The 24,675-nt window shown below is 60.3% G+C and overlaps 1 protein-coding gene across 1 annotated transcript; it reads left to right on the forward strand.

Annotated features, from left to right (window-relative positions):
- The first annotated feature begins 1,751 nt into the window (after positions 1 to 1,751).
- Positions 1,752 to 23,062, forward strand: RBP1 (retinol binding protein 1). The gene is made up of 4 exons (XM_004602939.2): positions 1,752 to 1,928; positions 2,511 to 2,689; positions 21,187 to 21,288; positions 22,771 to 23,062. Exons 1-4 carry the CDS (start codon positions 1,856 to 1,858, stop codon positions 22,822 to 22,824), a joined length of 408 nt encoding a protein of 135 aa, XP_004602996.1. The 5' UTR covers positions 1,752 to 1,855; the 3' UTR covers positions 22,825 to 23,062.
- The last annotated feature ends 1,613 nt before the right edge of the window (positions 23,063 to 24,675 follow it).

The following is a 24,675-nucleotide window of genomic DNA, read 5'->3' on the forward strand; positions in this document are numbered from 1 at the left end:
AAAGCCTGTTGGTCAGAGCTTTCTGGGGGTGGGCAAGGGCCCCCCTCTACCGATCAGAGAAGCTGCAAAGCGAGCAGTTGTTAAGGGGCAGAGGACTCTCCTGGGACTGGGCGGATATTAGGTTTCCATCAAATTAGTAGGAAAAAAAGAATAAACCCGGTTACATTCCATTGAAAATCTCTAAGGATGTAGCTTTAGGTTGGTTGGTTTTTCATTTGGGGCCACACCCAACTGTGCTCAAGAATCACTCCTGGTGATGCTTAACGAACATAGAGGGTGCAGGTGATCAAACCTGGGTCGGCTGCATGCAAGAAGGCAAGTGCCCGACCCACAGTAGTAGCACGCTGGCCCCTACAGGGAGGTCGATTCTAAAGGCCATGGAGTAAAACAATGGTGCTAGCTAGCTGAGCTAGGTCGATGAACTGATCAATCAATAGATAGATTTCTTCCTGTCCCTCCACCCCACCCATGCTGGACAGGGCTGGGCCCCTGAGATGACCCTGGGCTGGTGACGGAGGGCGTCAGACTGAGCCTCCTGGAGAGCTGCCCTAGCTGGGGTTTAGCCCGGGCGGGTCACCCTCTTCTCAGCACTGGGCAGCGGGCAGTAGATGGAGGTGAGGGGGTCCAGGGGGATTCGGTGGGTGGATCCCAGGCAGTGAACCACACTGTACACTTCCTAAGACAGCCCTTCCCGCCGGCCCCCAGGGAACAAGCTGTCCCAAAAGCCCACAGTGTCAGCCTCAGCCCCTGCCCGCTGCCAAGCTCCAGGGGGAGACCGGCAAGGTGGAGGGTCCCCCGCTCCCTGCATCCTTCCCCCACCGGCCTCCATGCTGCAGAGAGGGAGAAGAGGGGAAGCAGGAGCGTCCCTGAGGGGAAGGAAATGTCCCGGCTGTCACCCAAGCTGTGATTTGTGCCAAAGAAAGCAATTTAAAAGACATATTTCATCTTTAATAGCGGGTCAAAAAGTCACCCCCAGGATGATGTCACCCCGAGCTGGCAAAGACAAGAGGTTTGAAGGCCCGGGCAGGTGGGAAAGGAGCGGGATCTTGTGGGGGCGGGGCTCTCCGGGGAGGTGGCGGGGACAGAAAGGAGCGGGACAAGCCACAGAATGGAAACAATGGGCGACCGGGCCCCGCGGGGCGGCTTCCTGGCAGGCGGCGGGCGCGCTCCGGAAGCGGCGCCGCGGAAAGGCCAAGGTCAGAGGCCCGAGCTCGGGAGGCCCTGGACGGTCCGAGGCCCGAGGCCTTGGCCAAGGCCGTGCGTGGAGAACGTCCACCCCCCAACATCTCGGAACAGCCCGGACGGCGCTGGGGCAGGGACGTGGCGAGCACCCCACTCTCCTGGCCCGGAGTTTAGCCGCGACCCCCACCCCAGCGTCCCACCGACCCGGACCTCTCATTCTCCTGGCAGGGTTGCAGACAAAGACCCCCCAAGTCAGGCTCCGGGTCCCCTCCTGCGCCCCGAGGGGGCTGTCCCGGTCCTCCGGGAGAGGCCGCAGAGCCGGAGAAGTTGGGGGACGGTAGCTGACTCCCGGGGGCACCGAGTTTCTGGGCCGCCCAGACCCCCCGCGCGCAAGCCGCGCGCCCCTTCCCCGGCCCAGCGCGCTCGGGGACCCCCGCCCCGCCCCCAGACACCGCGGCGCGCCCCGCCCGGCCTGACCTGGGGCCGCAGCCCCGCCACGCCCCCCGGGGGTGGAGCGACGCCCGCGAGGACCCTCCCTCGGGCTTCGTAGGCGCCGAGCCCCGCGGGCGCCGCCCCCAGCCCCCGGCCCCCGAGGGCGCGCAGTTCCGGGCCGCCCACCGCCCCGACAACCTCGCCAGCCGCCCGCTCCCGGCCGTCCCAGCAGCGCCCCGAGATGCCGGTCGATTTCTCTGGGTACTGGAAGATGCTGAGCAATGAGAATTTCGAGGAGTACCTGCGCGCCCTCGGTAAGCCCCCCGCCGCGCCGCTGGGGTCCGACGACCCCCAGCCTTCTCCCGCCTCGGAGCGTGCAGCCACCGCGAGGCAGGGGGTGCGGGGAGCAGAAAGGCGCCCCCACCCCCGACTGGCCTCCCAGCGGCTGGAGGATGGGGGCGTTAGGGGTGATCGGTGCCAAGTGTCCCGGGGCGCGGGGGCGCGAGGTGCGGGTAATTTCTTTAGAACTGGGTTGGCTTTGCTCATGTTTGTGTTTAACGAGTTCGGATCAGGGCAAAACACTGAGAGAGAAATAAAAAAAGACGGGAAAAGAGAGGAAAGGAAGAAGGAAGGAAAAGAGTTAGCGTAAGGGTAGAGAGAGAAGAGGAAAGAAGGAAAGAGGGCAAAGGATGAGTTGGTTTAAGGGCAGGAAAGGGGGAGAGGGCAGGAGAGCTAGCCTCAGGGGAGAAAATAGAAATAAAGAGAAGGAAGGAAGGAGCGAAACCAAAGGAAAGGAGCTGGCAGGAGGGGTGTGCGCAGGGGGAGCCTCTTCTGGAGGCTCGGACCCAGGGCCTCACCTGGGGAGCTATTTCCTGAGTTTTCTGGCCTCCCCGCAGATGTCAACGTGGCCTTGCGCAAAATCGCCAACTTGCTGAAGCCAGACAAAGAAATCGTGCAGGAGGGCGAGCACATGATCATCCGCACGCTGAGCACCTTCCGCAACTACATCATGGACTTCCAGGTGGGCACGGAGTTCGAGGAGGACCTGACGGGCATCGATGACCGCAAGTGCATGGTGAGCTGCTGCCCAGCGCCGCTGACCAAAGGCCGGGCTGGTTCCCCCGAGACCCGTGAAAGGAACCCCCTGGGTCCTGGACTCCCAGGTCCCCCGGGGGGCAGCCTGGGTCCTCTAGGGTCCTCCCGCGTCCACACGGAGGCTCCGAGTGGCTCCTATGTGCTGAGCCACGGGCTCCCGTGCACGCGCCCCGCGCCCTCCTGCACTGGGGTGGGGGTGCAGACGCCCACTTTCCCGACCAGCACAGGCTCCCAGACACACCTGCAGCCCCGCAGCCTGGGCGGAAGTTGGGGCGTCGGGCAGGGGCCGCTAGTGGACCCGAGATGGGAGCAGAGCGCCGAGAGTGGAGAACCGGGTCCCTGTGCCGGCTCCCGCGTGTGTCCGCGTCCGCGCGCTCCTCTTGGGCCAGACTTGGGGCCTGGCTCCCGGGCCAGCCCACATCCCCCGGTGCCCGCTGCCGAGTTTCTTTTGAAGCTCCGGCCAGCGCGGCCTCGGGTCAGTGCCTTTGCAGCCCTGACCTCAGCAGGCAGCCGTGGGGGTTGGAGGGACGGAGCAGAGTCCAGCCAGGGTGGGAAGATAGTGACTGAGACCCCAATTAGCGCTGCCCCAGCGGGCTCCCCCGGAAAGCCAGCCCCTCCCTCGGCATTCTGGGGCTAGGGGGAGGTCAGTGGGTTGGGGGAGGTCAGGGTCACACACTTGGCAGGCTGCCCGCTTCTGCAGGCTGCGCCCCTCCCCCGTGTCCCGTGGACCTCGCTGCCCCTGGGTCAGTGTTTTCCATAGCCCAGAGACGGCAGGATTAACCTCACGTGACTCGGTGACTGGGGCTGTGGCAGGGAGAGGCTTGTGCCACATGGACCTCGAACCCCAGACTGGGTTTGCCCAGTCCGGCCCCTCTGTGTGGGGTGGAGGTAGGGGGTCTTTGCAAGGGTGGCTTGAAAACAACAACATCAAGGATAAGCTTGGCACAGCGGGTAGGGCGTTTGCCTTGCACGTGGCCGACCCGGGTTCGATCCCTGGCATCCCATATGGTCCCCCAAGCACTGCCAGGAGTAATTCCTGAGTGCAAAGCCAGGAGTTACCCCTGAGCATCGCTGGGTGTGACCCAAAAAGAAAAAAAAAAAGAATAAGCTTGGGGGGCTGGAGCAATAGCACAGCGGGTAGGGCATTTGCCTTGCACGGGGCCGACCCGGGTTCGATTCCCAGCATCTCATATGGTCCTCTGAGCACTGCCAGGGGTAATTTCTGAGTGTAGAGCCAGGAGTAACCCCTGTGCATCGCCAGGTGTGACCCCAAAAAGCAAAAAAAAAAAAAAAAAAGAATAAGTTTGGGGCGGGGGGATGGCTCAGTAGGTTGGGGTACAGACCCCTGGGCTGGGCCCTGGAACCTCACGGTTCCTACCTCCCCCACAGAACATGGGTGGGGGAGTTTTGTTTTTCTTTTTTCTCTTTAAATTAACCACCAGCAATGCTTGGAGTTACTCCTGGCTCTGCACTCAGGAATCACTCCTGGCAATGCTCAGGGACTATAGGGAATGCCGGGGATCAAACCCTAGGCGGGACAGGGATGTGGGGGACAGGGAGACCCCAGGGGATGACCCCTGAGGAGGGGCAGAACCACCTCCGCTGTCAGGAAATGCCAGGGTGCTTGTAAATCAGCGGGGGCTCACAGTGGGATGTGCCGTGTCCACTGTCGGCTGCCCACACTCCCCCTCCTCCCCGGTCCACCGGGGTGCTCACCAAGCACGTCTCTGTATTTGGGGTCACCGTACCCGCTGGAATGTGCTGGCCGGGACAGACTAACAGCCTTCCCCCTTCTGTTCCCATACCGGAAACGGTTGTCAGTGATCCTTTAATCCGCATTCCTCGCCAGGTCAGCCCCTCTCGCCTCCCCATCCAAAGCTTCTTTTAGACTCACTCCCCTTGACCCCGCGTCAGCGGCCACACAAGGACCCCAGCCGAGGAGCATGGCTGCGGGGCGGGACCCCGGGCGAGTGTCCTCCTCTGTGGCGCAGCTGGGCCTGAGTTGGGGTTCAGCTGCTCTACCCCTCACTCGTGCCTACCACTGCCCCAGGCGCAGGGCCCACCCGAGGGACCCAGCCTTTGTGGTGGAGACAGACGCTGATCTGAACACAGTGGATGGACGGTGGCCGGACCAGGTCCCAGAAGGGGCTCCCAGGGGCCTTTGGAGGAGGCGACTTCGGCACTGACCGGAGACAGGACGGGGCAGGAGAGTGACCCATCGGACTGAGTCCAGCGGTGGCGGGCACATGGCCGTTGTTCCTAGACCCAGCATTGGACTGTGTGGGAGGGGGTGAGCCATGGGGTCTGTAGGGCTTCCGGCCCTCGGCTGCTTAGGGCCTCGGGCAGACAGCGTGTGCTTGGCCTATGGCCGGTGGCCGGCCGCCTGGCAGCGTCCTTCCTGCAGGCTGCCCAGCGGCCCGGGGAGACAGGGACGCACAGGACACCAGCGACACTAGGACCATAGTGACTGCCAGATGGAACTTGTGGATGGAGGACCGAGGGGTGCAGGGTCAAAGCCCACTTTGTCTGAGGCCTCCAGGGTTCCCAGACACAGCTGGGAGGGCACAAGAGGGTGAGGGGGTGGACACGGCCCAGTGTGCAGTAATGGGAGTGGGATCAGTAATCAGGGAAGTCTTCCAGGAGGAGGCTCCGGCTGCCCGGCTGCCCCAGTGGAGTAAGTGCTCTAAGAACAATTAGGGTGGATGGGGGTTGGGGAACTACCACATTTCGCCCCAGAATTGTCATAACTCATTTCTAGTCATAAGGGCACAGATTTGGCAGGGGGGTGGGGGAATTTGTTGTTGTTGTTTTTTTCTTTAAATTAACCACTAGCGATGCTTGGAGTTCCTCCCAGCTCTGCACTCAGGAATCACTCCTGGCAGTGCTCAGGGACCATAGGGGATGCCGGGGATCAAACCCTGGTCAGTCATGTGCAAGGCAAACGCCCTCCCCGCTGTACTGTCACTCCCGCCCAGGGCACAGTTTGTTTAAGTGTCACATAATCATCCCTTCCCACTTTTTCACAAAAAACTGTGTCCTAAGCTTTGCAGTGACCATGCAGGGACAGCCGGGGAGCCGGTTGCAGGCGGCACCCACGGGCACAGAGGCTGGAGAGGCTTGCGGGAGGGAGTTTGGAGAGGAGCTGGGTTCCCCCCCTCTGACTCAGTGTGGTGTGCTGGGTCGGGGGGGATGGGATGCGGGGGGGAAGAGGGGTGAAGACCGGTCGGGGAGTAACCCCGACATCATTCAGAGCGCAGCTCCAAGGACCTCTCCGGCTTGCCGTCAGGTGGGCCTCAGCTCAGCAGCGTGCCCTGAATCCGGGCCCAGCCATGAATTCAGTGCTGTTGGTTTAGGGGGGCCCTACCCCCAGTGCTGTTCTGAGTACTCATGCCCATTTCATGGACGGGAGAGAGTGAAGGACACTTCTCACCGCAGGCCAGCCAGCTGCGAGCACCGGCCCGACTCTGACCGGGCTCGGGGAGCCGGGGGTGCTGGCTGGTCCCCTGAGGCCCCCCGGCCTCCGTTGCCTGCACTGGGTGGGTGGGACCCCACCCGTTAGCACCGTCTGCACCCCAACATGTTTCCTGCAGTTGGCAGTTGGGGTAATGGCCACTTGGTTCCCAGAGCACGGCCAGCGGTGTCACGAGCCTACCACGTGTCTGCAGCCACTGACGCTGGCAGCCGTGGTCTGTGTTCCGTATAAACTGGGGGGCCGAGGGAACGGGGGCGCTAGAGGAACCACATCTGTCATCTACCCCGCAGATAGCACAGTCGAGACCTCCAAGGCCTGCAGGCCCCAAACTGGCCCTCCCCCCTCCGAGGGTGGGGGCTCCCTGTGCTCAGCTCCCCGGGATCCCTGGGTCTCAGCGAGAGGCAGAGGAGCCGTTTGTCATCCCAGGGCCCCCCAGCCTGGCAGGTTTGTCTCCCGGAGAGGCGGCTTTGTTCTCAGGGGCCTGGCGCCTCCTCCCAGGGCTGAGGCCCGGCCTTCCTGGCCAGCCCTGACCTCGGGCTGACCCCTCCGCAGCCTGCCTTCCGCTCTCAGCACCCCCCCCCCCCACCCTCCTTCCACCGTGGCTCTCTTTGTTTTTGTTATAAAAGGAGCAGAAACTCAAATAAATTCAAATAGCCCAGGCTGACGGGCCTGGTGTCTGTCCCTCCTCCCTGGGCCCCTGCCCACCGCCCAGCGGCCAGTGCGGTGACTGCTTCTGCCCCTGCCCAGACTCTCCCCGCTGCAAAGCTCTCTGCGACTGCGGTGACCGTTGCTCCATATCTTACCTAAACCCCCAACAAAGGAAAGAAAGAGGGAGGCGGGAGGGGAGGAGGGAAGGAGCAAAGGAAGAAAGATGTGGCTTTTTCCTGCACGCTTTTTCCCTTGACGATGTTTCTCAGGCATCATTTCAGGTTTTCCTTTCTTTATTGTTTTACTCTGTTCCCGTATCGCGTCCTTCCATCCACCCAGCTGCCCAGTAGCTTATGCTCCCACTGAAATCTGCCAAGCTGACGTTCACACCTGGGTCTGAAGCCTTGTTGCTTTCTGGTCCTATTCTTTTTGTTTGTTTGTTTGCTTGTTTGTTTGTTTGTAATTTATTTATTGAATCACCGTGAGAGCAGTTACAAAGCTTTCATGTTTGCGTCTCGGTCATACAATGATCAAACACCCAACCCTTCACCAGTGCACAGTCTCCACCACCAAAAAACCCCAGTATACCCCCCATCCCAACCCTACCCCTGCCTGTGTGGCAGAAAATTTCCACATTCCTCTCTCTCTACTTTAATTACATTCAATATTTTTGACACCAGTCCCACCATTATTATTTGGAATGTTCCCCAAACACGCATGCCGAAAAGGCAGCGTTAGACAGTTTAGATGCAGTATTGCTGGTTGTGAGTAGCATCTGATGTCACGTGGCCACAAGAGCAGCCACGTGGGTTTAGAATTCTAAAATTTTACTAATTAGGGTCTGGAGAGATTTCTTCTGGTCCTATTCTTGACTCATTCGAGAGTGATGGGGGCTCTTGTTTCTGGAAATCCATCGCCAGCAGCAGACTTAGCTCCCGGGCCCTATGACGGCCGCCGCCATCTGACTGGGTCCACCCCGGGGCAGACACACATGGGGTCTCCCTCAGGACTCAGAGCTTTGAAACCCATCTGAGGGTTATGGGAAGAAGTCCCCAAAGTCACTCTCAGGCGTCTCACTGGTGTGTTGGATTTGGGGGCTTGGCTCAGATGGGAACAAAGGAAAACGTCATTGCCTAAAACTCTTACTAAGGGCCGAACTGTGAGGTGACACTTCTGGCTCCACTAGACCCATTTTCCAGGTGGGAATGTAAGTCGCTTTTTAGTCCCAGGCCGGCCCGCCAGCTCTCTGCACAGGTGCCATTCTAAGAGTCGATTTTCTGAAACTCCCCAGGCCAGCTCTCGGGGTCTCCTCAGGGCTCCAGCACCTCAGATCAGCTCTGGGGCCAGGAGGGTGGGGCCTCCAGACACCTCATCTGGCGTGGGCGAGGTGGGGAGCCACACCCAGTGGTGCTCAGGGCTTCCTCCTGGCTCTGTGCTTAGGGGTCCCTCCTGGCGGGGCTCAGGGGGCCAGATGTGGTGTGGGGGATTAAGCCAAGTGTGCCGTGTGCAAGGCCAGCACCCTGCCCGCTGTGCCGTCTCTCACCTGGTTCCTGACTCAGTCATGGGACAAGACAGCTGCTCTTCGTCCCTGTGGAATGTCCTCGTGACTGCCCTCTTTGGTCACTCAGCACAGCCAGTGGAGTACTGCGGGACAGTACTCGCAGGTCACCTCTGCAGTGTGTGTGTGTGTGTGTGTGTGTGTGTGTGTGCGCGCGCCTCGGGCAGAGAAGCCTCTGGACTCAATCGAGAGACAGTGCCTGGCCACTGACCAGGTCTTCCGTGGAGTCTTGTAGTTCTTTATTTTTATGACCACACTGTGCTCCCCACTGCCAGCAGGAGCACCTGTTTTATTGGTGGCGAGCATCCCTAATTCATCCCCATGTTGGTCCCGGTGGTGCTGCTAGTAACACATCAGTCTCCCAGCCCAGCGCCTTCAAGATGGTCACAGTGTCTGCTGCTCTTCCCATGTGCTGCTTGCACCGAGCTGGTCACACTCGTTTTTTTGTTTTGTTTTTTTTAAAGCTCTGGGGCTGGAGTGATAGGACAGCGGGTAGGGCATTTGCCTTGCACTCTGCCGACCCAGGTTTGATTCCCAGCATCCCATATGGTCCCCCAAGCACCGCCAGAGTAATTCCTGAGTGCAGAGCCAGGAGGAACCCCTGTGCATTGCCACCGGGTGTGACCCAAAAAACAAAAAATAAAACAAAAAAAAATAAATTAAAAAAAAAAAGCTTTGAGTTTGGGGGTTCTGAGCTCTTTGGGGAGAGAGGCGTGTCCCTTTCCCTCTGAGGTTGAAAGTTTGGTAACTTTGTTACCTCCTCTGTGGCTGCGTCAGGGAGAGATCCAGCAGCAGGGAAAACTAAGACGCGTTGGTGGAGAGACAGGATGGGCGAGAGTGGGAGAAGCCGGTGGGGGTGGAGTGAGAGCGACCTTGGGCTTGGTCAGACTTCCCAGCCCGCTCTCTCGCCTGGAGCTATTTGAGCTGGTTTCCTGCCACTTGCCTTCCAAACAGCCACAGACTCTCTTGTCCAGGCATCGTGGGTTAGCGCAGCAGTGCTCAAACTTGGGCGCGCCCCGCCCCGAGGATTTCTGAGTCAGAAGGTCTGGGTGCCGCCCAAGAACTTGTTTGTCCAATTTCTCTCATTTCCCAGATGCCACTGATGTTGTTGGTTCGAAGCCCGAGCCTTCGATAACTCCCGAGAGAAAGCACAGCACAACAAGAAGTGGGCTGGCGGTGCCCACATGTCTGTGCTGGTCTCAGCATGATTCAGTGACATGAATGAGCCCCAGGTCCAGGGAGAGGGAGCCACGCAGCTTGATCCTTGGGGCCAGGGGTGTCAGCCCGGGGACCCCATCATTGCTGTAACCGAGAGGCTGAGTTATCAATCCTGGGTGCATCTGAACAAGCACGGATGGCAACCAAGCGAGGAGGAACGGTGGCTTTGAGACGGGCCTGAGTTTGAACTGGGGTTCTCCCTTCCACCTGTGTTTCGTGGGGGTAGGTGCTGGAGCCCAGGGCCATTCCATTGTCGTGGAAAGGAAGGACGGTGATGGATTCTTTCCATGTCCTGTTGCTTGGTACCGAACCACTCCGAAACCCAGTGTCTTCAGACACTCCCACTGGTTTCTTTCATGCCTGAATCTGCAACTTGGGCTCCGCTCCTGTCAGCTGCTGCTGCTGAAGGAACCACCTTCTGGACGCCTCACCTGGACTCTGTCCTGGGGCCCCCGGGTTCCAGGATGGAGAGGCTCGAGGAGAGAAGGCATCTCTGAGGCCATGGGGTGGCACCACTGCAGCTTGCTGAGCGTTGGGGTGATTGCTCAGGGCCACCTGCCTCCAGGGGAGGCACAGAAATGCCGAGTCTCTCCGGAGGCCGGCTAAGGTTTTCCAAGATCTGTCACAGGGCGAAAGAGGGAAGTTGTAGAAAGTTCTGTAGAAAGTTCTAGAAGAAAATGCCTCCTAGACCAGAAAACGCATCCAGAATGTTTACACGGGAATATCTTCAAGACAAGAAAGTGTGCTGAGAATGTCTCGAAGGGCATGTGGACATACCTTGGGGAGTTCGAGAAAGTTGATGTTATCTCGGCACCTGGGGACCGGTGAGGTCATGGTGAGGTCATGGTGAGGTCACGGTGAGGTCATAGCGGGAGATGGAGCTTTGTCCTCTGGCCAGACCTGAGGGATCCGTCCACTTGAGGAGCTTGTTTGTGATGGCTCCTGTGTGGCCAGGCCAGGACTCTGTGGGGTGGGAGGGGGCAGGCAGGGCCTCCTGCCAGGGTGGGGGGTGGTACCCCACTAGGCCCCCCAGTCACTCTGAATAGTAGCTGGAACTTCTTTTTTTTTTTTTTTTTTTGCTTTTTGGGTCACACCCAGCAATGCACAGGGGTCACTCCTGGCTCTGCACTCAGGAATTACCCCTGGCGCTGCTCAGGGGACCCTATGGGATGCTGGGAATCGAACCCGGGTCGGCCGCATGCCAGGCAAACGCCCTCCCCGCTGTGCTATCGCTCCAGCCCCAGCTGGAACTTCTTTCAGGCCACTCAGTGGGGACAGGGAATCTTCATCTTGGTGGTCCACCACCTCAGAAGGTGGATGCTAATGACTGCTTTTGGGGTCCCCTCTCCCCACGGACACTTCCTCCGGATGACCTGGAGTCGAGTGGTCTCATCTTGGTGAACAGCTGGGCCCAACTGCCCCCCGGGAGGGAACCACGCTGCAACTTCCATGGCTGTCTTTGTGGTGTGAGTTGAGTGGTGCCGAGCGTGTCTATCTGTGTGTGCACATGTGTGTAACACACTGCTCATTTGCCCCGAGGAGCCCGGGTCTCTGGTCTGCTGCTGAGATGCGGCCGTGGGAAGCTCTGCTTTTCCATCTCTGTCCCCAAACTCCCCTGAGTGTGCAAATGGCTTCGAGTTCCAGCTGCTCTGCATCCGGGAGAGTCAAGGATTTTTTTTTCCTCTCTCCCTCCTTTCCTCCCCGAGCCCGGGGTCCGAGGGCAGCAGCGGTGCTCTGGACCAGAACTCTGCAGATTGAGCGGGGCAGGCAGGGGGTGAGATAGGGAAGAGGGCCGTCCGGAGCCCAGTTCTGCAGCTGGCCCCGGGGAAAGAGAGGGGAGAAATCTGAGCCGTGATGAGTCAGAAAACCCGTCTTGCTCTGACTCAGGGAGCCGGCTCACGGGATCGGAGCCAGGGAAAATACCGAAGGAGAGAGAGCAACGGACTCTCACAAAGGCATTTGTGGCTGTGCTCATCATCCTCGCACCCACGGAAGCCCCTCCCTCCCGCCACCCACTTCTCCCTGCCCAGGGGATGGCCCTGCTCAGCTTCTCAGTGGGCCTGGGGTCGGACTCCAGAACCTTCCTGACGCTGCCGGTTTCCAGAGCAGGCTGCTTCCTGTGGGGTCTGTCCCTGGCACGCCACCACCGGTGGTCAGCGTGACTGTGTTTGTTTGTTTGTTTTAACTCCATGTGCCCATCTCAGCAGTCCCCGTGGTCCTAGAGGAAACGAGTTTGTGGGCAGCGAGACTACAAGTGTCAAACATCCGGCTGGGGGTGGGGCTGTGGGGCGTGATGGGCAGTGGGTTGTGTGACCCGGCTCAACTCCAGGCTTCCCCTGGCTCTGTGCCGAGGCCACATTCTTGGCGAGGCTCGGGGGGTGCCATCGAGGTGCGGGGGGATGCAGCTGGGGTCAGCCGTGGGCCAGGAAACGGTCTCTTCACCGCACCGTCTCTCCGGCCTGCACTGTGCTTCTTGCCGTGTGGTGCTGGGACAAGTGCTCCTGAGTTTCCATGTCCACCTCGGGGTCTGCTTCTCGGCGTCTCCCCCCACGCCCCCTGTCCCCGCCGCCTGGAAGAACAGCGGTTGGTGTCTCTGTGGGCAGGTCGGCGCTTTCCCTGGGCGAGTTCAGGAATGACGGCACCGTCTTCCCCGTGGGCTCCCTCCCACCATCCTCTTCACTTCCGCCCAACTTTCATGCTCTAAAGAGAGGCTCTAAGCATAGTGCTCCCCCACACAGGAGCCCCAGACGGTGCCCAGGGCTGACGTGCAAAGGCCAGGCGGGCCCTGGCGTGTCCTGCTGTGTGGGTGCTCTCATTTGCTGTCTTCCAGTGCTCACTCCCCTCCCTGGGCCCCGAGCCCTGCCTCTGTCCCCTGGGAAGATAATGCCCCTTTGATCTCGACCAGCCCGGGTTTAACTGTTTTATCCACCTTACCTTGATTCCCCTGCCCCCGTCCCACTGCACCCCTGTCCCTGGCCGCCCTGACCCTTTCAGGGGAGGGGAGGGGGGCTTAAGCTGACGTCAGAGTCCTTCCTTTCTCCCCTGCCCTGCACGGACATTGTTCTTGCTCCAGGGCCCTGTCCCATGACCTCACGTCAAGTCACACGGGCAGGAGGAAGGTCTCACCCGCAGTGTTGGGTCGCTGCAGACCCACCAGAACCGGCGTTGGTTGGGTCTTCTGAGCTCTCTCTATGCCTCTCTCTCCCTCTGCCCGTGAGTCCTCAGTGCTCCGTGAGGGAGATGTCGAAACTTTCCTTGGTATCGATGTGGTGAATGAACGGCAGCACCGTGCTGACCTCACCTGAGGTCGAGGAGCAGCTGACTCGGGATTTGCTGTCAGGGGCGGCCCTGGGAAAGAGGGAGGGACAGAGGGTCGTGCTGGGAAGGGGTCAGAGCGTTTCTTTGTTTGTGCCTAGGGCTTCTGAAGTACCCATTCGGCCCCCTGGAAGAGCCGTGTGCAGGGTGGGCCCTTGGCGTCCCCTCCCCCTCCCAGCAATGCAGGCCATAGTGCAGGGCCAGAGAGCCGAGAACCCCAGTCAGGGCCAGCTCAGGGCTGCGTGTTGACCCCCGGCCTCTTTCCCGCTCTTCCTGCTGGTCCAGGCTGGCCCAGCCAGTTCGGCTCTGCGGGTGGCCGGCCTTGAGCAATTGCTTATGCCTTTACTTGTCTGTGAAATGGGGATAATTAGGAAGGCTGAAGCTGCTTCCTGCTGGGGCTCTGAAAACCTGCAGGGCAAAAAGGCCTTTCATCTCTGTGTTCCCCAGAGACCCCTTCTGGGGTTCTGACCTGTGGGAAGGGACTCCCTTGTCTTACGGGGGCAGGTGGGGGAAACCAGCCTGAAAGGGTCTTGTGCCTCCCTGTAGAAGCCAGAACACAGGCCCGGCACAGGCGTCACACTATCTGCAATTACCTTTTTAAAGTTTTTGCTCCATACATGACGATGCTCAGGGGTCACTCCCGGCAGTGCTGGGGGACCATATGGGATGCCGAGGGTTGAACCCGGGTTAGCCATGTGCAAGGCAAGCCCCCGCCCCACTGTACTATCACTCTACCCCTGCTCCTCTACCTGCTCCCACCCCCCCGGGGGGACAGGAGGCTGAGATGGTGGAAGATGCTGACCAGGTCCCTCAGGCCTGCCTGTGCCCAGAGCTGTTGCTGGCCACTCCCAGATGCTCAGCCCAGGCCGTGTCTGCTGGGGGCTGGTGGCCGCAGGCAGCTCCTGCGGGCACATGGGGACAAACCGTGGGCTCAGCAGGCTGCAGCCCTGACTTCCCCACCCCCGGCCATGTGACCCTGGGCACTGGGCTCTCGGACCTGCGGGGACCTGGGGCTTGTGGCCTGCCAGTGACCACGCTGCTGGCATCGGCCGTCCTCTGGGGGTCAAGCAGCCACGGTGCCCGGGGCACTTGTCTGGACAGTCCACAAACGTTGGCTGGGGGTGGAGCTCACACCATGAGGCCTGGCACGTGTGAGGCTCTGGGTTTGCACCCTGGCACCAGGTGAGTCCTCTCCAGGGAGCATTCATTCATTCATTCATTCATTCATTCAGGGCCAGTGCTCTCCGTGGGTCCTGATGACCGCTGCCTGCTTGGGCCCAGGGCCTCGGTGCCGGGCCTCACCCAGCTGCTCTGCCTCACCTTCCGCCATTGTCGGCTCTTGTTTGCCTTCAAAGATAAAACAGAGGCCCTGGCTGTACGGAAGAGGCCTGGGGCACTGCCCTCTGTGCAGACTGGGTCCCTGCACCTCCCTGGGTGCAGTGCTCGCCCGTGCCACCGGCCGCCACGGCTTGGGAAGGCAGAGCCTGGGAGACGGGACATGAGCGAGAGGCTATGAGCAGTGCCACCTCAGCACCCACGGGGAAAGGCCCATGGAAGACTCCAGCTGGGCAGAGCCCACCGAGAAGCTTCACTCACACCACCCCTGCCCCCCGCCTCTGTCCAGGCTGTTCCCTTGACTCCTCCCCAGTCTTAACTTCAGAACACAGTTCTCACTTTTGGGGTGTCAGTCCCCGCATTGCCACCTCCTCCAGGAAGCCTTTCCTGATAGGCCTCTACCCAGCACTGCCTTCGGCTGGAGTTCTCTCTGCATGTCTTTTTAAAATTTTTTATTTTTTTTTTTACAATGTAGTTCACAATATTTGATTACATTTAATATTCAAACACCAATCCCACCACCATGAAACCTTCCCACCACCATGTTTGGGATGTTTCCATCCCATGCCTCAATCCCTGTCCCAAAGCACAACCAAAATAATATATTTTGTTTTGTTTGTTATGAAAAACTGTGAACATGCTACTAAAAAGTACCCATAGAGGAAACAGTGTGAAGATTGTTCTATCTTGGCAGGGGCCATTCAGACCTTCTTTAGGATATCACTGACATACTGTTAAAGGCTGAGTGATGTGAACTTTTGTATATATATCTGAAAATATGCATCTATATATATTTCCTTTATGATTGGTTGCCTACTATTTGAACCCCATCAAATGTGGTGTGGTCCTCTTGGAGAATGGGCGGGGAGTGTCTTATCATGTGTCGCAAATGCCGCCACATGGTCCAGGAATAGGTTCACTCATGCGTTAGGCTGGGCCTGAGCATGTGGGGAGCGGCTTTGAGCATGGCGGCAGTTGGGTTGTGGAGGTTTTCGGCAGCCGGGGCTGGGTCCCTTGGGGTGGGGAGGGATCCCTTGGGGCAGGGAGGGCTCTCACCCGACCCCCTCTGGGGCACCCTGAGTGAAACAGCCTGATGTGGGGTCCGTTGGCATGGCTGTAGCGGGCATCAGGTTGGTCCCTTCCGGGAGAGAAAGCTGAGCCATCTGGATGGTGGCCGATGACGAGATTATCTGGCGCTGGCAAGAGGTGGCTTATGGGCGTGACTGCTGGGTCGAGGGAGACTGGGGGAAGCAGGCAGAGGATCTCCGCTCCTGGTCCCGTTGAACCCTTGTGAGCCCTTGGAGTGGGACCTCACACTTGTCCCAAGTCTCGCTGTGGTGGTTCCTGAAGACGGTTTTCTCACTCAGAACCAAGTCACCCAGCCCTGTTTCTCAGGGTCAACTTGGCTCAGTGTCGAGCAGGGCGCAGGGGGCACATGCATGGCCTCAAGTCACACTGTAGGCTGGGGGCACATGCATGGCCTCAAGTCACACTGTAGGCTGGGGACGGAGGTGGACAGACTCCCAGTCCGTCCCTCCTTGAAGCCTCTTCTCCACACCTGTGAAACGGGGAAAGAGGCTGCGCCCAACCCAGCCCTGCTCTGGACGTCACCTCCACCAGGAAGCCTTCCCTGACCCCCCACTAGGCTGGGTGTACTGGGTTCAATACAGAGCTTAGGTGTTGCCAGTGCCAATGCAGGCATCTGCCTTCCCGGTAGGTCACGCTGTCCTGGGGGCCCCCGTCGGTGCAAGGCCCCTGGATCAGCTGAAGTTACAGAGAGGCCCATGGCGGCCTCCACCCCCCAATCCAGAACCTTGAGGTCTCTAACCCTCTTCTGCCTTTTCAGGGGAGCCTGGCGCTTCCTGGAATGTGTAAGGAATTTGAAAAATGACAAGGAAAGATTAGCCCTGACATGGTGGCGGAGTTCGTGCTCAGAACTGGGCTCTCCGTAGTATGCAGGGGCGACTTCCGTGGCCTCGTGGCCTTGGGGACGCTTTACTAGCTCCCAGTGTTGCTTTTAACAGCTTTCTGGTGTCTAATTGCTGGCTCACACTTTAAGGCCTTGTTCATTTCCTTTCAGTCTGTTTTTACCGAGAATGGGCTCCCCGCCCCAGATGCCGATTTCAGATCAGTGCAGGCCCCCTGGGGGACGAGGGGAGCAGCCTGGCTTTCAGGCACCTAGCCCACTCCCCAGCCGGGCAGAACTGAACTCCAGTACTTGAAGGGACGGCTGGTACCTCTTAACCCTGGGAGGCTAGGCTGGTTACTTCATCAGCTGAATTTTTGCTTTGGGTTTGTTTTGTTTTAAAGTTGTTGGGTTTTTTGTTTGTTTGTTTTTTAATGATTGATGAATTGATTTTGGTGTAGGGGCTTACTCCTGGCTCTGTGCTTAGGACTCACTCCTGGCGGGGCTCTGGGGACTATCTCTGGTGCCTGGGATTGAACCCGGGTGGGCTGCATACAAGGCAAGCGCCTTCCCCTCACCGCTGCACAGCTCGCTGGCCGCTGGTGGGTTTAACAGTAGAACCGGTACCTTGTCTTCTGAGTGCAGAGCTGCCACGGCCGGAGGGCAACCACTCTCCTGCCCTCTCCCCAGCCCCCTTAGCTCGCATTCCGGTGACTGTACCGTGGAGTGGTGAAGCTCGACTTGGCTCAGCTCTACAGCCAGAGGTGCTGGGGGTGCCCCGGGAACGTGGAACCTTCACCGCACAACCCTGACCCCGTCCCCTCCTCTGTCCAGCCCACCCGCTCACGCCTCTCACACAGGCACCAGCGGGGAGGAAAGTTCCACCGGCCCCAGGGAAAGTCAGGGGCTGTGGGGAGCCACTCTACGACTAGCATCTGGGAGAACAGGCAAGTCCACATCTTCAGCAGTTTGTGTTGTGCAGAGATGACGCCGTCCGTGGTCTCAGCCCCTCCCCTCCTGGCCCCCCACCACTGAAAGAGCCCAGGCTTGTATGAGCCTGGGAGAGGATTTGGAGGGTCAGGTGATGAGTTCAGATCTCGGCGCTGCCTACAGGGGTGGGGCTGTTCTGACAATGTAGGGGTTAGGAGGTCCCCCAGGCGGAGTTTGATCTCAGCCGAGCTGTGTCAGAGGCGAGCCTGGCTGCCCCACAGTCTGCGATCCTGGGAAAGGAAATAAAGAAACAATAAAGAGGTCGGGCTTGGGCGCTAAGCTGCCCCCCCCCCCGCCCTCCAGCCTGGCACGCTCTAGACTGCTGGTGCCAGTTTTGGAGAACAGGGTCTCTGCCAGGGGCCCCCACCAGGGCTGGCACTGGGGCTTGGGGTGTGTGGGAGTGTGCCCTGCACTGCCCTGCGCCCACATCCTGGGGGTGTGCTGGTGCCCCCGAGAGCCGGCTGCTTTGGGCGGAGCTGTCGCTAACGGCACACCTTCCTACCCGTGTCTGCTGAGACCGAGGGACTTCCCGGGTCATTGGTGCCCATCAGAGGTGCCAGCCGGGGCTTCATAAGTGTCAGGGGAGTGGTCTAATAGCTTCTGGAGTGACAGTCCCTCGGCTGCCACATGTCACCCTGGAGAAGCCTCCGACGAGGCCAGAGAGCCCAGTTCTGTGCTTTTAGTGGAAAGGTTCGACCGGCCTGGCTGGGCGGGGCCCAGCTGCCTGCAGGCCGGGAACCGGGTGCCCCTCCTGGCCCTCGGAACTGCTGGGGGTTCACGTGCAAGACAACGTCCCAGAACAAGTGGCAGGGTGGGGTCTGCGCGGCTCAGCCCGGGGCTCATCTTGGACCCCCCACCGGCCTCTGCCTTGCTCTGTCACCCGGGCATCAGGAACATTCTCTGGCCTGAAATCCCACCCAGCGCTGGAGAACTGAACTGGGCAAGTATGTCCTTGCCGGAGCGTGGGCGGGAGGAACCCCCCAATCGGCTGAGGCAGCAGGGGTGCAGGAGGGGTGCTGCGTGCAGCCCCTCCCCTTCCTGCTCACGGCCACTCAGATGTCCCCAGGCCTCCTCCTCCTCCTCCTCCTCCTCCTCCTCCTCCTCCTCCTCCTCCTCCTCCTCCTCCTCCTCCTCCTCCTCCTCCTCCTCCTCCTCCTCCTCCTCGCTCTGTTCTTCCGACTCAGCAGGTCCTCGAGGAGGTCACTGCTGGGTCCCCGAGGAAACGGCTTAATAAAGAACCCCCATGGGGGGCGGGAGAGAGCACAGGGCTAAGGCACTGTGGCCTGTGGCTGACTCTGAGTCCATCATTGGTTCCACGTAGCCCCCCGAGACCCCACCAGGGTGACCCGGGAAACCCCCAGCACCCCGGGGACCCAGCTGCACTGTGTCCTTACCCCGGACCCTTGACCCACCGCCCTGCGGCATGAGTGTCACCGGGCCTGATCTCTGGCCTCCAGAGTGCTGCTTGGGAGACGCAACCCCCCCCCCCCCAAGCAAACAAACAAAAACTCCTGACTTGCCCAAAGCAAGCCTGCGAGCTGGACACCGCAGCCACACTGTGGGGAAGCCATCGCCCACGGTTCCCAGGGAATGGGTACCCCGGGAGGGCGCCTGCTGGTTAAATTTCGGGGAGTGCACCCCACCACGCTCCCGAGTGCCAGCGCAGCAGGGAAGGTTCTGGAACCGTTAGCCATGCGGAGGGGCGGTCCCGTAGCCTCCTCCCAAATCCCCAGCTTGGGGAGCCGGAGAAATCGTACAGCAGCTCGAGCACTTGCCCGGCGCGCTGCTGCCCCAGGTTCAATCCCTGACGTCCCCAATGGTCCCCGAGCATCGCCAGGAGGGAGCCCTGAGCGCAGAGCCAGGAGTAACCCCTGAGCACTGCCACGTGTGGCCCCAAAGCTGAAGACGCAGAGAGTTGTCCAGGTTGGAACAGAGGGCTCCCTATGGCCAGTGTGGACAGAGCCCCATCCACAGCTGCACACTGAGCCCGGGAACCGTGAGCCAGTCCTCGTGACAAGCCTGCGGGCTTCCTGGACTGGCCACACACCTGTCCCTTCCCAGTCAGACCCTGCCTGCCCTCTGCTCCGCTGCGGTGGCCAGCTTAGAACTCCTAGTCATTTAAGGCCCCTCGTTTTTGTTTTTGTTTTGCTTTTGGGTCACCCCCCGTGATGCTCAGGGGTTACTCCTGGCTCTGCACTCAGGAATTATTCCTGGCAGTGTTGGAGGACCAGATGGGATGACGGGGATTGAACCCGGGTCGGCCGCGTGCAAGGCAAATGCCCTACCCGCTGTGCTGTCACCCCGACCCCTCATTTTTTAAAAATCTCACACGAATCTCACAAATGGCATCACCTTCCCCTGAGCGGTATGTGCCAGCTGAAAGCATGCTTGCGGGCATCTTGGTGGGAGTGGAATGCCCCCTCCTGGCAATGAAGAAGTGAGGGAACAAGATGATCAAGCATGCCATGGTGAGGGATATGTGTAGAATAATATATACTGTCGCTATTCACTTAAAGATTCTCGACTGGACGGAAAGGCCCCAGACCCAGTCCAGAGCAGCAGCATCTCGGGGCATTTGGTATCTGTTTGTTTGGCGTGAGTCGGCCCAGGGGAGAGGAGAGGCTGGGGAGAGGCAGCTGCCTGCAACATAACTGAGAGCTGCGTCTCTCCTCGGGCTCACGTCCGCAGCCCTTAGCATGCGGAGCAGGACCCCACGGATAAACACAGGAAGAGAGACCGGCTTGAGAAGAAAGCCAGATGCTCTCACCAGCTCCTTGATGCTCAGACTGACCAGTTTCCTGCCCCCTCACCCCCTTACCCGCACTGCCCGCCCCCGGCCTCCCACTGCCCTGCACGCTGGGCTCCAACCAAGCGCCCAGTACATGGTTATCTTCTGTATGTGACCAAGGTCATGCATGGCCTTATTCTAAGACCACTTAGTGAGACATTTGCTGCCTTGGGTCCCGGCCAGGAGGCGGGGCTGCCCCATTTGCCGCGCCCACCCGCTCTAACAATGTCTGCAAAGCACAAGAGTGGGGAGGAGGGGCTCGCATGGCTGTGCATCGTCCCGACAGCAGAGGGCGGTAGTGACCAAGGGCTGGGAAGGGCCCAGAGAGGGGGCTTCTCCTACCCGACCTTCTCCAGATCATCTCACTGGCTGTTGACTCACCTGGCTCAGCTAGGCAGGCTGGGAACCTGGGTCCGAGGCCTTTCATCTGCAGTCAGTCAGCTGCCCCCTCCACCTGGCATGGTGTGGGGACAGGCGGCTGGAGTCGGGTGGGGGGGAGAGGGAGGTGGGAGGGTTGCTTATGGCAAGATGAGTTCCAGTGAGCAAGGGGCGGCCAGACTTCTGACCATGGGGAGACAGCGCCCCCATGTGGTTACCCCTCCCATGCCGTTTGCAAGAGCCTGGGTGGAGGCAGGCGGGAGCCCTGGCCCCCAGCTCTCACCCCCCAGCCCTGGATCTCTGCCCCCACCCTCCCGCAGGCATGCCTGGCCGCCTGTGTCCTCTACCTTCCGTCTCTTGGGACCTTTCTCCCGAGACCCCAGAGCCTCCCAGTTGCTCCCCCTCCCTTGGGAGGAACCTCTCCCCTGCATCCAGGGTACAGGCCCCTGGGGGCCCTGGCAGGGCCACCGAGGCAGGAGGGGCCCCGGAGAACTGGAGGAGGCCCCCAGGCCTGGTTTGCCCTCTTGCCACTCTCAAGGTGCTGAGAAGGGGGCAGAGGAGGGTCTGTCCCCAGATGAGACTAAGGCGGAAGCAGTGAATGAAGTGTGCCGGGTGGGGTGCCTGGGAAATCCGTGGGGGTCTCACCCCCCAGCTTGGGGCTCCCCCTCAGAAGTCACCCTGTGTCCCCAGCCTCCATCTCAGCCCTCCCCATAGCCCCCTCCCCCCACCCAATTTCACCCCTTAGTGGAATTCCTGAAGGATTTTGAATGATTCCAGGCTGATTTGTAGCTCTCGTCTGTCCCCGCGGGCCCTGGGGCCGGGGTCCCTGCCGCCCCAGGGCTGCTGTTCAGGACACTCTCCCTCCGCAGACCACGGTGAGCTGGGACGGGGACAAGCTGCAGTGCGTGCAGAAGGGCGAGAAGGAGGGACGCGGCTGGACGCAGTGGATCGAGGGGGACGAGCTGCACCTGGTAGGTTCTGGCAGGGTCACGTGGGGAGGGGGTCAGCCCCTGTCTGTCCTCTATTCTGGAGTGTCCGCCTCCCCGAGGCCTGTGGGAGAGGCTTGAAGGGTTTCTCGGGCCTCGGGGATGACGCAGTTGCCCAGTCAGAGGGAGGAGGCGCCCTTGCTAAAGCCCAGGCCCCTCGGCACCCCGTGGTCACTTCCTCTTCTCTCAGCATCCCTCCGTGCCAGGTGCCGGGGTGACTCAGGAGTTTGGGGATGAGGTCGTGGAGGACGTCCGGGTGGGCCCTAAAGTAGCACGGCAGACTCGTGGCCAAGGGGGATTCTCAAAGCTTCTCAGCTGTGGAGGTGGGGGAGGGGAGGCCTTTGTCAGCTGAGGGGGCCTTTAACCCTCTGGTCAGGGGCGCCCGGCTGGCACCCACTGTCTGGAGAGCCCTGCACCAGCCTAACAGGCCCCCAGCACCTTGCAGTGCCCTTGGAACACCCCAGTTCCTGTCGGCGAGGAGGGATCCTGGGTTCCCACCGTCTCTGCCCCTTCTCCCTCCAGCCTCTGTGCAGAGCCCCTCCCTCCCCGGTTCTTCGAGGGTCCAGTTGGGGGTGCAGCCTGCCTCAGCAGTTGCGGGGCACCCTCCAGAGGAGCGGCCTAGGGGCCACGGGCTTCCTGGGTGTCACCATCCTTGGGCTCCAAACAAGAGCCACCAGTAACTTTTCAATAACTGAAAAGGTTGATGTGGGGTCGGGCAGGGAGGGAGCTAACACCACACGCTCCCCTAAGCACCCCCAGGAGCCAGGAGTGACTCCTGACCCCTGACCCCTGACCCACAGCTATCGCATCAGTACAGCTGGCCCTTTATCAAGGAGGCGGCAGGGTGCTGACCCCCACCAACAGAGGATCTGTGCCCCTAACTTGGCATGGACGTGAACGCAAATTCCAACCCTGGAATTGAGCCGGTCCACGCACCCGCGTGGCTGAGTTCCTGGCAAAAGTGGCACAGAGGAGACGCCTGCACACACATGGGTGCCCGCAACCACAGGGTCTGGAAGGTTCCACCGCGCCCGGTGGGAGACAGCAGGGCACAGGGGGGAGCTTTTCAATAGAGCAATTCCAGGACCTGCTGCTCAGACGGGGCGAGGCCGGGCCTCTCACCATTTGCCGCTGACGCTTAGACCTGTGGGGTTCACGTGTCACCCTCCCGGCAGTGGCCCGGGGACCCCTTTAGAGGTGAGGCCTTGTGTCGCACTCAGGATGGAGATTCCTCAGCCCGCTGGCCCCATGAGGAGGGGCCCAGGAGAGGCCGCAGAGGGGGGTGCTGGTCAGCTCCGAGCCACCTCTGCTGCCCAGCCAGCTCTGGCCGCAGTCCACTCCGAGCAGTGCGCAAGGCCTCCGTCCGTCCAGGGCAGCTCTGGGGGACCCTCGCGGCCACCGGGTAGTTCTGCCCCTGGAGCCGGGTGTTCCCTTGCCTTGGCCACTGACCGCCCCCCTCTGTTTCAGGAGATGAGAGTACAGGGTGTGGTCTGCAAGCAGGTGTTCAAGAAGGTGCACTGAGGCCGGGCGCGAGGCCACCCCGGGCGTCCAGCGGCTAGCGGCGTGGACACAAAGGCCAGGACCCGCACCCCCTTCCCGGTCAGCCCTCCTTGGATCTGCATGAAAGAGAATTGCCCAGCCTTCCCCTCCACGCTGTCTCCCCACCCTCCCAGGGCATCTGTTCCCAGAGTCTGTCTCCCGGTTTTGTCTCTCGCTTTCCTTTAAACAAAGACGCCCAATAAAAGCCATCACGGCTGTTTGCGAAGTGCTTGCTTCTAAGTTCCACTTGCCCGCTCCCTGGCTGGTACTTCAGAGGCGGGTACTGGGGAAGCCAGGCTAGTGGGGAGGAGTTCAGCCACATGCCTGCAGGGGGCGCCCCACGTGGTCTTCCCTAGGGACCTTATTTGGGTACCACCTGGCCTGACCTCCCTTCTCTGACGCATGACGAATTGCCTCCTGGCGTGTTCTGTACCTCATGGCACGGAGCAGGAGACGTGTGCTGTACCCCGGGGCTCGGGCCCTGCTTACAGAAACCCGCCCCTGCTCTGCGCTGTCTGCTTAGGGTGAGACGCTTTATTTTTTTGTTTTTGTTTTGATGTTGGTTTGGCGGCCACACCTATGGCTCTGCACCCAGGAATGACTCCTGGTAGTGCTCAGGGGATGGGATGCAGGGGATCAAACCTGGGTCAGCCGCGTGCAAGGCCAATGCCCCACCCGCTAGACTGTCGCCCCAGCCCCAGTGAGGAAGCGTTTTCCCCGTCAAGGGCCTTTTGGATATTTGTAATAACCTTCAGGCCCCCGGCAGCCAACAAGAGGCATATGTGACTGTCCCGCATGTGCCAGCCCCGGGCCACATGGTTCTGTGGGTCATAAACAGCCCCCGGGGCTGACCCAGCCCTGAGTAGGAGATGCTCCGAAGGTGCTTAGTGACAAACGGAGCTAGATGGTATTTTAACCCCTCTGAAGGCGATGGGACGCCTCAGAGGGTCTTAGCAGCTGGATTTGATTCCAGAGACAGGCTGAACATGTGTGCCACCGCCCAGGCCGTGCCCGCCCCACTCTTTGGGGGCTGGCGGAAACCCTCCCCTTTCCCTGTTACAGGCGGGATGTAGCTTGTGAAGCCCCCACAAGAGGGGAGGCCCCTGTTCACACTAAGGTGTGAGTAGCGAGGAGGGAAACCCCTGAACTGTTAGAGTAAGAAAGTGGACAGGGAAGCTGGAGGGCAAGACACACGTCCAGGGCTCCTGGCCTCAAGTGTCCCCAGGACATGCCTTGTCCCTTGGGAAGAGCACTGGACTGGGAGTCCAGCGAGCAGCACGTGAGTCCCAGATCCACCATCTACAGGACAGGTTGCACCTGCCCTAGCCTGACCTTTGCTGCTGGGAAATCACTGTCACGGGCCATGTCATCCCGCAGGGGGTGATGGATGCGAGACTTGTCTCCTGCAAGCACAGGCCAGAGACCTGAGTACTCATCAGCGCCCTCTGGAGGAGCCTTCACACCCCCCATCCAAACCAGTGGGCGGCAGCATCTCTAGATGGTACCCAGGCATCTACCTTTGCAAAGCTTCCTCGCACCTTTGGGACCAAGAATCTGAGAATCTACCCCAGACCCCAGGGCAGCAGGAGATAATTCAGCCCTTTGCGGGTGGAGGGGTGGGGGACGCCATTGTCTGGAGGCAGATTTGGATGAAGATGCTGAATCCAGTGGGTAGCTACTGAGGATGCTACCACATAGCCACGCACAGGACTGACCCAAACACACGTCAGAACGTTATAGCACACAGTGACACATTAGTCACTTGGACGAGCAGCCAGCTCCACCCGACCTAGCCAGGGGAAGAAACATCCATTGTCAAGGGCATGTCCCCAG

This window comes from Sorex araneus, chromosome 2, assembly GCF_027595985.1.
Source record: "Sorex araneus isolate mSorAra2 chromosome 2, mSorAra2.pri, whole genome shotgun sequence".
In the NCBI taxonomy this organism is placed as follows: domain Eukaryota; kingdom Metazoa; phylum Chordata; class Mammalia; order Eulipotyphla; family Soricidae; genus Sorex; species Sorex araneus.